The sequence below is a fragment of the Protopterus annectens genome, chromosome 1.part2, assembly GCF_019279795.1.
Source record: "Protopterus annectens isolate FY-2018-M chromosome 1.part2, PAN1.0, whole genome shotgun sequence".
In the NCBI taxonomy this organism is placed as follows: Eukaryota; Metazoa; Chordata; order Ceratodontiformes; family Protopteridae; genus Protopterus; species Protopterus annectens.
In genome coordinates, this window is record NC_056727.1 from 1,114,127,049 (window position 1) to 1,114,138,787 (window position 11,739).

Genomic DNA, 11,739 nt, shown 5'->3' on the forward strand with positions numbered 1-11,739 from the left:
TATAGTCCTATAAATGGTTGAGTTTGGAGACTCAGTCATATCTGATTATATAGGTGAGTGAGTGGTCACTTATATCCTCAGGGAGAGTGCCTGTTTTATAAGTTTGTTGGTGAGTATTAGTGAGAATCCAGTCCAGGGTGCTTGTTTTGTTGTTAAGTTTATTGGTTCGTGTAGGGGATGTGATGGTTTGGGTAAAACCATATAAGTTAATGTGAGTAGAAGGCTGCTCAGATGCACAGGAATTCCAGTTTATATTAAAGTCACCAAGTATTATGGTTTCTTGTAGATAGCTGGTTGAGAGCCAGCTGAGGATGGCCTCTGTGTTAGTATTATTGCCTGGTGGAAGGTAGATACAGATTATATATATGGCTTTACATTTGTTGAGCTGAATTTTAGATATAAGAATCTCTGCATTACTGAAAAGTGGAGGATTGGGGTCTAGTGAGGTTACTTGTAATCCATTTTTGTAAAGGATCGCTACTCCGCCACCCTTCTTAGCATTATGGTCAAGTCTCAGGATATTGTAGCCAGGGGGAATAACTACACTGTCTTGTATTGATGGGTTAAGCCGTGTTTCAGTGAGACAGAGGATGTCAAAAGAATGTACATCTATAAGGGCATGCAGGTGAGCAATTTTATTATTGATGCTTCGGACATTAAGGTGAGCTATGAGGAGAGAGTTGGGTGGCCTGGTAAGCAGGTATATGTTAGTGGGAGTTGGTGTATAAGGCTTTGTAGCTGTGCTTGAGGTTGGACCAGGGTTTAGGTGTATGTCACCATCTAAAAGGGAGTGGAGTTGCACTCTTAGGGAGAGTTGTAAAAGTTTACGTTAGGTTTTGGAATCTTCTGGTTTTTGGGATATAGTAGGAGATGTGAGTGAGTCTATTATACTTGGCCGTTGAGTCTAGGATACAAGGCCTAAATAATATGACCTACATGGATAGCCTCAGAGTCCTATCACTATACTCAGCAGGGCTGAATCCAGCAAAAGACAGCCTAGGCTGGGAGGTCCCCATAAACATCAAGTAATTTGAGTCCACTGTGCTGCTCCATTTTAATGTGCTACAGCTATGAAGATTTCTCTCTCATTGGCTCAAATGTTGAACCAATGAGAGAGAGAGAGAGGCATCCTCAAGACTATCACTATCAAAACAGAGCAATAGTGGACAACCCTGCAATCTCACACTAGCCTAGGGAAAAAAGCTGGCATCACACAGTGCTTATGATGCCTCTGTGTTTACTGTAGATAAGTAAATGTGTGAGAGTGTGTGTGTGTGTGTGTGTGTGTGTGTGTGTGTGTGTGTGTGTGTGTATTTTTGAAGGTATGGGTTGTGAGTAAATTAATATCTGTTCATTTTCTCCAGTTTTTGATGCTGTTTTGTAAAAGACAGAACATGCCTTTGCAGGGGACACAGACTTACTAGCTAGAGCAAAATGTTTGTTTTGAAGCATTACCAGCTAATGAGATAATTAAAGCTTTATTATTTGGCACTATTTCATCACAATTTAATACATGCATTTAACTATTCATATTTCTTTCTCTTTTTGAATTTTGAAAAGTGAAAGCATTGCTTTGTAAATATAGTTTTATGAAATCCTGTGTACTTCTTTTATAATGTCAAATCTTGCAGCTGGCATCATTAACTGCATTATTCTTTGTGAGTTGTCATTTTTGTACTTGAAAGTGTTGTTTTAGTGCTAATAGCGTCCATACTGTTAAATCAAAAGTTGAGGATCAAGCTAATGTAATTAAGAATACCTTTTAAGTAATTTTGTCACTCTCTTAACAACTGATAAAATGGTTTACTATTGAAATTTTGAATCAGCTTTGGTTGACTCGAAACACTGAATACGAAATTCTGAATCTTAACCCAAAGCAAAACTGAATACATCAACCACTATGGTTCAATGTATTCGACATAGCAGGAGGTGACGCCACTCACCTCCTGCTATGCACATTAATGTACCGCTGAACTCTACAGTTAACGATACTTTACTTCTAGTATTTTCCTGCACCCCACACCCCCTGCACATTAAATATATCAACTCCGAGATTGTACTACATTGAGGAAATGGGCTAATTCTCTGTTCCTCACTGAATGTCGAACCAAAATGATCGACCTACACTACCCGCTTGCTGTAGTGTAAGTCAATCAATTTTGGGTTGACATTCTGCCTACCTGGGAAACTGCCTTTCGACCATGTGCCAGTCGACCAAGGCAGTTTCAACATTGCCATAGTAAACTGATAAAACAATGTGAATTGCCTTGCTGTGTTGCCACAGAAGAATGCTTTTGTCTGTCTCCTCCAGTACAGTTTTACTTAAGTAGGGCCATCACTCTTCTGTCACAAGAGCAGGAGTTTTAGTATGGGAGGGACAAGTGAAAGTACAGTGGTGCACCATTTCACTGCTTTCTGGTCAACAGTTTTATTGTGATATTTTCTCATCTGCACACCTGTGTGTTTGGAATAAGCAATATTGCACATGAGCAGTGTTGGTCTTTTATTGAAGATGAAGATGTATTCTCCAGCTTCATGTTTTTGCAGCTTCAGTATCTGATTCTAAAAATTTGCACGATATTGTCCAGACTTGCTTTTTCCAGTAGTAACTTTTTTTTTTTTTTCTCCTCAACTGTCTTGTGATTTCACTCACAGCAGAATATTTTTTTTAATTTCAGTATTTGTTGAGTGAAGACAGATAAGATTTTAGTCTTTTCGGTGTAAGTGACCAAGGATAGTGAAAAAAATGGTTCACTGCTTTTACAGCTTGATTTGTCAGTTTGCTTTTGATAGGTTTGCCTTTGGTACAGAACCATCATGTCCTACCTATAATCGCATGGGTTATCACTCCCCACTTTAGCTCTATTTATCACATCACAAAGGCCTATATGAATAGCTGATCTCCAAACTGGCCCTAGATACACATGGGGTGTATGCATCGTGTAATGGACAGGTGCCTTATCTAAAGTTAGATTCTCTGAATTCCACTTAGTGAGTGCTGAGATAGCACCAAAAGGGAAATTGTCTAGGCCTACCATGGCCTGCAAGGCTAGCTAGCCTATTACTCACCTATGAGCATGCAACCCCTAGTAAGTGTGAGTGGTTTCTCAGTATGCATCCACAGCACATTTTTAGTAATATTATTAAGGGACAGGCTACGAGGACCTCATGTTTATCCTGTAATGACAAGGACTTTAATGAGGAACTATGCCATTTACGGGATGACTTTATGGGTAGAGGGTATGGACATGTGGAAATTGACAAGGCATACAGTAAAACAAATGAGGAAAAAGGAGGTAGGCCTAAGCCCTATTTTTCACAACAAAATGATACAGTTAAGTACACTGGAAGCAGTTTTGTGAAAATGCCTATGGCTATTACCTATACATCAGAGGTGAATAGGATTAGGGAGGTGGTCAGAAGTAACTGGCATATTCTACACACTGATGAGAAGGTAAAAGAGCTAGTAGGCCAATGGCATATTTTTGTGTATAAAAACAAAAAGAGCCTCAAACAACGTTTATGTTATCCTAGATTATATCATCATTTAGGGGAAAGGCAATGAGGTACACGCTAGTGTCAGGAAGGTGCATACTGTGATTATATGATCAGTCTATGTATTTCAAGCAGCCAGAGACAGGCTATTTATGGAAATTTAGGGTTTCTGCAGACTGCAATACACAGAATGTTATTTATTCTGCACACTGTGTTTTGTGTTTCAAATTTTATATAGGTAAAACTAACCAGAAACTGAAAGAGAGAGTGCGGGATCATTTGTACTGCACAAGAAGAGGGAATGATTGTAGTGCTCTGGCAAAATACACATTGACAAATGGCAGCACACATACATTTGTATTCCAAGTTTTACAAATTGTGACTGAGAGTGTGTGTGGGGGGACTTAGTAAACATGACAGAAAATGCAGAATTACAATGGATTTTAAGGTCAGGAGTACATAGGGTAATGGGTTTGCATGACCATGTACCCCTAAAACCAGTATTAAAGGCAAGGAAAAGTAGATAAATGTATTATTCTGCATTTTTGTGTTTTTACTTCCTTTTTTATGTGTTGTTTTTAGATGCTGTTGCTTTAAAAGTAAATGCCTTGTGGATCAATTAGGATTCTGCATTATGTTAATTGATACTAAAAGTTAGTATAAAAGAAGTTAATTTCATTTACTTTTTTGTCTGATGAAGTGGTGGTGAACATTGTGAAAGCTCTAACTTCTAATAAAACCTGTGGATTTTTACAACTGCTGAGCTTTGCCTTTCTGCCTGTTACTAGCTGTGGTTTTGCTTGTAATTGAAATAATTGTTTAATTCTTCGTTTCTGTAATGCTCCTTTCTTTCTTTCCATAGGCAAGTTAAAGACCCTGAACAGGATGAAGATAAGTTCATACCTCAGTGGGATGATACAAAACAAAATATGGATGCCTCTCTGCCCTTGGCAGAAAAGACAGGACCACTGTTTGATTCACCCCCAGTGATAAGGGCAGATATCGCAAAGCAGACTGCACTTTAGTTTTCTCCACCCACCTAGAATGTCTGCTGCAAATTCAGTTAGCATTGTTTCCCACAGGCCATCTTTTATAACGAATGACATTATTATAAAGCATTACACAGGAGATTAGCAAAGCATACAAATTGTGCAACAATTCACAGAAAATTGATCATCAGGTCCTCCATGTTAATGGGTGGATTTAAATGATCATGGCCTCATAGTATGTCAGCCTACTGAAAGAGTTTTGTACACAGTCCAGAAATTACATGTCCATTATGGTGACTCAGAAACCTTTGGATACACAACTAGCTGTGTTTAGGATCCTGTTAAAATCAGGCTGGTATTGTACAGGTAGATAATCATCTGAACAAAACTGATAAATAATTTATGTAATTCATCAACTGTTAAATTCCTGAATATTTTAATAAAGTACCCCACAGGGGAAAATTCTATGAGTAATACTATTATCCAAATCTGAATATTTTAATAGTATTTTAATAGTACCACTGGCAGCTGTCTTTTCCATCATGCAATGCATGTGCAAGGAGTGTGTGTGTGTGTGTGTGTGTGTGTGTGCCTGTGCGTGTGTGTGTGTGTGTGTGTGTCTGCGTGTGTGTGCATGTGATTGTGTGTGCGTGTGCGCACATGCGTGCGTGCATGTACGCGTGTGTGCGTGTGCATACATGCATGTGTGTGTGTGTGTGTGTGTGTGTGTGTGCCGGTGCATGTGTGTGTACATGTGCGTGCGCATGCATGCATGTACGTGTGTACATGTGCGTATGTCCATGTGTGTTTTCAGAGAGTTAAAAAATGAAATGCAGCACAGCTGCAAGACTTTGATTTTAGTTGACTGATTGTAACTTTAATTTCCATCTAACACAGTTCCCTTTGGCTGGATGCAGTTCAGTATCGTCCTGCTGCTGTGTGAAATTTGTCATTACCATTGACTATTAAATAACTTTATTCTGCTTAGAAGTTGCTACCTGCTTTTATTTTTATCTTTATAAGGTCATATTTGCCATAGAAATACACAACTGAAGTTTACAATCTGTGACCTGGTGAATTTATACTAGATATGTTTTACTATGATTATAAGCCTGTTTGTGTCAGAATACACACATTATAAATTGCACTAGCAATATTACAGGGAGTTGCAGTTAGTTTCTTTGAGACCTGCTAATACACTGATCATGTGTTTAGGTAATAAATATGCTGAGCACAGTTATTCTCAGAAGCAAAAATTTAGTTGGCAGATTTATTAAGAAACAAGGGCCAGTATTCTATTATACAGTAGCAAATTATAGAGAGCCATATTGCTATATAAAATGTGAGTGGAGTTTAAAATAATAATATTCTTATAAAAACTACCAAATACAAACTTTATATTCTGCATTGCATTTTAACATTCTACCCTCTGGCAGTTAGCACAGAGGACTTAACCGATGAGCTGCTTCCTGTGCCTGTGGTAGATGGTTTAATTCCTTCCACCTTCATTCGTCTTCTGAGCAAGTTTCTTAAGCAGACAAGTGTTTCTGGAACAACCCTGAAAAGGAAGAGTTGTGTCTAGCAAGCTCAGCTAACCAATAAGTAGGTAAAATTTAAAAAAAATCCCAAAAGCTCATTATTATGACCAAATTCAGTCACTGCAGATACAACACTACCAGCACAATGCCTGCAGACACCAGTACAATGCCTATCCTCCAAGTATGCCCAGTGTTTTAATTCTCTAGCCTATAGCAACATGCTTTTATGCACTCAGAACATATTAGTGAACTATTAAGTTAAAATATTTGTGATGCCCCTGCACTGGCCCAGTAATCAAGGAGCCTCAATCCTCAATCACTAGCACCAGTGAGGGACGTCCACATTGGGAAGATGACAAGTACACACACAGTAAAGCACAATTTCCCCTTAACAGCACACAGAGATCAAAGTCAGTCTGGGGTGGGTTTCTCCCTCTTTCTCCAGATCCCAATAAGACTCCCCACTGGCACAGCTATAGGGTTAAGATCTCAGCCAAGTGATCAAGCCAAAACCTCCAGCACCCTCTCTGTCCATCCAGTTCTTTGTGTCCCTGCCCAAGTAGCTGACACACACACTTTGAGATATGATTCATATACAAACACACACACACTCCTGGGAAAGGCTGGTATGAGTTTACTAGCTATGCCCCCTCCTGCCCGGACTAAAAGGTAGTTATCATTGCCACCAACCAGCTCTTTATCAGCTACTATAATGCCCTTCCCAAAGGGTGACTGATCCTACTGTGTGATATTACTATTATCCAAATGGTAAGAGTGACCAATACTTGCAAGGCTATTTAACAGTGGCTTGTACAGTGTCACCAAATACATATGCAAGTAATCTAAGAGCTTAAATATCTCTGAACAAAGAAGCCACAATTAAAAGGTTTAAATATATTTAATCTTCCTCTTCTGGCTTTTCCCGGTTAGGGGTCACCACATGGGGATCACCTGTCCGCTCATAATTGAAAGTAGAGTTTTACGGTGTTGAGTTGCCAGCCCGGCACCCAACTTTCCAAGGAAGGTACACACACACTTAGGGCCAATTTAGAGTGTCCAATCCACCTACAGCATGTCTTTGGGATGTGGGAGGAAACCGGAGAACGTGGAGGAAACCCACGCAACCACAGGGAGGACGTGCATACTCCGCACAGAAGGCACCCCAGCCAAGGATTGAACCAGGGAACCTCTTGCTGTGAGGAGACAATGCTAACCACTGCACCACCGTAAGAACAAGACAATACTAAATAACTCAGCACAGTGACAACAGAGTTCAGAATCACAGGAAATATTTTAAAACAACATTGCAAGACAGTCTCAAATAAATACAGAAAACATCTAAACTAATCTTTATATATTCCTCTGAAAGAAATACTATACCTAAATCTTACTTACAGAGCAAGGCAAATACAGATGAGAAGTGCTGAATGGATGTTTTCAGATCCAAGACAAGATACAAAATGCAAAATCTCTTCGAGAATTCCCAAATTAATATCAAAACATTACTGCTGGGTCAGCTGGATGACAGCACTATTTGTCACCTGCCTCCAGTTCCCAGGCTAAACAGATACCAACAGAATTTAGCATTTCTCTATGAAAAATAATTATCTCTCAGAAGTTTGCCTAGTACTGGAAATCCTAAAACAATTAACACTTTTACATTTGGAACCTAATAATTATTGCTGTTTCCAGACAATAGGAAAACCTCTAGCTTTAGACATTGTGTCTGTTTGCTGCAATGAAACTAACTTTTTTATAGCACACTGTAAAACACTTTTAACTTATTTTCCTGAAGTTTTGCAAGTTAACTCTGTATGTTCCAACTTCTGCTATTAATATAGTTTATATACATTTCTGTTCTTTACCAGTAGGGTACACTGTGGTTACATTCTTGAAGCTCAGTACAGAACATACAGTTCAACACACACTTCTACACCAGTAATTTAATATCCACATAACATATAGTTATTTTACATTTGTAAAACAAGCCTATGGATCATATTAATATTCACAAATGACATATGTTTATTTACAAAATTCCAGATAGCTAGGCTGGCAGCCTCACAATTCTTCCCTCCCTGAAAACTCAAGCTAGTTTTTCAAGTCACCCTTGAGAAACATTGCTTGAGAGGGTTGAGCCTATCTGGGAATACGTTACCCCATTCCTTGTTTTCAGAGCCAGTCTGCATTGGCATTGATAACCCCACTGCGGTGCTACACTGTCATATCATAAGCTTGCAACCTTAGGCTCCACATTAGTAACTTGGCATTTTGCTGGCTGGCTTGATGTAGCCATGTTATGGGATTGTGGTCTGTAATTACTGTTAATTTCCTTCCATACAGATAAGGCTGAAGTTTTTACAATGCCCACACTATGGCTAGGCATTCCTTTTCTACAGCTGCATTGCATTCCTTCCTGAGTTGGAGTCTACAACTGAGTTAACCACTGGGTGCTTTTCTCTCTCTGAAGAAACCTGGCTAAGTACAGCCCCCACCCCATGGTTTGAAGCACCTACCTGCACAACATTTTTTTTTCTGTAATCTGGACTGGCTAACACAGGGGTCCTCCCAAAGCACTTTTAAGCTGCTGGAATGCCTGCTCACATGCTTGGGTCCACACGACCTTATCTGGCCTGTTTTTCCATGTCAGGTCTGTGAGGGGAGCAGCTATGGTACTATAACTGGGGACAAACTTTCTGTAGTACCCTGTTGTCCCTAATAATGCCTTCACCTGCTTTTTGGTAACAGGGGTAGACCATGCCTAAATGCCTTCCACTTTGGAAGGTTCTGGCCTGATCTTACCACTCCCCACTCTATGTCCCAGGTAGGAAACCTCTGCCATACCCACCTGACATTTGCTGGGATTAATGTTCAACCCTGCCCTCTGTAGTCTGCCCAGCACCTCCCTGAAATTCTGAAGGTGCTCTTGCCAGGAATGGCTGTAGATGGCAATATCATCTAGGTAAAGCAAGGGCAAAATCTCCTGCTTCTGCTAGGATATTACCTACCAGCCTCTGGAAAGTTCCTGGGGCATTTTTCATCCCAAAGGGCATCATTGTGAACTCATACAAACTAAAAGGGGCCACAAAGGCTGACCTCTCTCTAGAACTGGGAGTCAAGGGCACCTGCCAGTAACCCTTGGTAAGATCAATGGTGGTCAGATACTTAGCCCCACCCAGCTGTTCTAGGGGTTCATCTGTCCTAGGCATGGGGTAAGCATCTGACTCTGTGTAACTATTTAATTTCCTGTAGTCCACACAGAACCTGGTGTTGCCATCCTTCTTTGGTACCAGCACCACTGGGGAGGCCCAGGGACTGCTGGACTGAATTACCCCTAGTTCCAATATTTCCTGTATCTCCTCCCTCAGAGTCTGTTTGACTCTCTCAGGCACCCAATAAAGGCCTGCTTAATAGGCCTTTAGGGTCCTGTATCCACATGGTGCTGCACCAGGTGGGTGCACCCCGGTTTTCCAGTGAACATGTCCCCAAACTCCTTTAGCACTGCTCAAATTTCTCAAACCTGGGTAGGGGATAGCTGCCGGGACATTGCTACCCCTTCCACTGAGGTGTCAGTCCGAGCCTCACTGAGGAGATCAATCACCAGATCCCCCTCTGACTCCTCCTGCAATCCACTGCAAATACTCAGCACAAAGGCCTCCCTATCATGGTAAGGTTTCATCATGTTAACATAGTACAATTTGTGCCCCTGCCTCCTGCCTAGCAGTTCACCATGCAGTTAACATCACTGACCTTCCTTATCACCTTGTAGGGTCTGTCCCAAACTGCCTGCAGTATTGCTGTGTCTGACAGGAATGAGAACCATTACCTGCTGCTAGCTCGAGCATTCCTGTAATTCCAGACCTTTTTCTGTTGTTTGGCTTCTGCCAGGTTCTCCTGGGCCAAGCCCATGAGTTCCCTGAGCCTTGTCCTGAGGTTTAGGACATATGCCACAACAGACTCCTTGTGGGATTCACACACACCCTCACACTCATCTTGAATAACCCCTTGAATAAAATCTAGAGGTCCTCTCACTCTATGCCCATACATCAACTCAAAGGGTGTAAAACCTGTGAATTCCTGGGGAACCTCTCTGTAAGCAAACAACAGATGGGCCACATATTTGTCCCACTGCCTCTTAAACTGGTCTACAAATGCCCATAGCATCATGGTGTATGTAGAGTTTAACCTCTCAACAAGACCATTAGACTGGGGATGGTAAGGGGAGGTCTTTAGGTGCTTCACCACACAGAACTTCCACAGACACGCCAGCAGGTCTGACATGAAATTGGCACCTCTGTCAGTCAGTACTTCTCTTGGAAAACCTACTCTGCTGAAGATTTCTTGAAGCATTTGCCACCTTTTCTGCCTCAATGGAGGACAGAGCCACTGCCTCAGGGTATCTGGTATCTGGTAGCATAATCTACTACCACTAGGATATACGTTTTCCCTGTGGAACTTGGGGTGCTCAGAGGCCCCACAATATCCATAGCTACCTCTGAAATGGCTTCTCAATCACAGGCAAAGGCATCAAAGGAGCTTTCACCTTGTTCCCTGCGTTGCCTACCTTTTGGCACTGCTCACAGGTCCTGCAGTACCCTGTTACATCTTTGGAAATTCCAGGCCAATAGAAGTTCTGCATAATACGTCTCTTTGTACGTTTTATGCCCATATGACCTACAAACGGAATATCATGGGCCACTCTCTATACAGTAATCCTTTGTCCTAGTATACAGATTCTCCCTTCCCTTGAGAATCAGGTGCCTCACTAGCTACTTCCCTCAGGCCTTGTAATGTAGGGTCTGATAGCTGAGCCTGTCTCAACTCTCTTTGTAACCCTTCCTAGCTCCCCTTCCACAGGAAGTCTGGTATTCTCTGTTAGAGATGCCTCACTGTCAGCCTGCATACTACTACTCACCTCTGCCCTTGCAGTCACTCTGTCCAAGGGAACATCAGTACCCACAAGCAGCTGTGGCTCACCTTCAGTCTCACTCTTACAGGGTAGCTCCTTCTCTGAAGTAACCACCTCACCAGTCCTGGCTGCAAGCTTGTGCTCTGTCTGGGTCTCCCCAAGACTACCCATCCCACAAGTTTGTTTCCAAGCCTGACTGCGTGTAACTACATGAACACATGATACTGCATTATCAAAATCATTCCCTATCAGAACATCCGCAGGGTGGTAGTTTGGTATCATTGCTGTCTCAAGAAAATCTACTGTTGGCATTTCATCATTCCTACTTATTGGATATCCCACCTTTTGTTCCCCACCTTGCCTCCATAGACATCTATATGCTACATGGCCCCACTGGTTGCACTTAAAACATTTAACCCTTGGTCATGGACGTGAACCTGGACTAGTGGCTTCCTCTGCTACTGGTGGACTCTTTTGGAGCAGTCTGGGCTGCCCACCATGGGTTCCCTTAAACCCATAAGCAGCACCGGGTGTCCCTTTCCTGTGCAGTGATGCCCTGCTTACTAGGTATAGGTCTCCCTTCTTCCCTAACTTATCTGCAGTAGTGCATTGTCTATCAGCTAACCAGATTCTCATGTCCTCAGGCAAAGTGCTAAGGGCTTGTTCCCTCACCAAAACGTCTGCCAGACCTTCAAAAGCGGTGACCTGACATCCACTCACCCACCTATGAAAATAAGTGCTTAGATCAGCAACATAGTCACACACACTTTCATCTGCCTTGCGTCTATGCTCATGAAACTTTTTCCTA

General features: G+C 41.7%; 1 protein-coding gene across 2 annotated transcripts in view; it reads left to right on the plus strand.

The window, feature by feature from the left end:
• LOC122792251 (solute carrier family 22 member 13-like) overlaps positions 1-4,958 on the plus strand; it is a 542,188-nt gene extending 537,230 nt beyond the window's left edge. For both annotated transcript variants that reach the window (XM_044060001.1, XM_044060002.1), the window contains exon 10: positions 4,358-4,958. In XM_044060001.1, the coding sequence (XP_043915936.1) occupies positions 4,358-4,520 (163 nt within the window). In that variant the 3' untranslated portion in view covers positions 4,521-4,958. The remainder of the gene's footprint in view (positions 1-4,357) is intronic.
• The last annotated feature ends 6,781 nt before the right edge of the window (positions 4,959-11,739 follow it).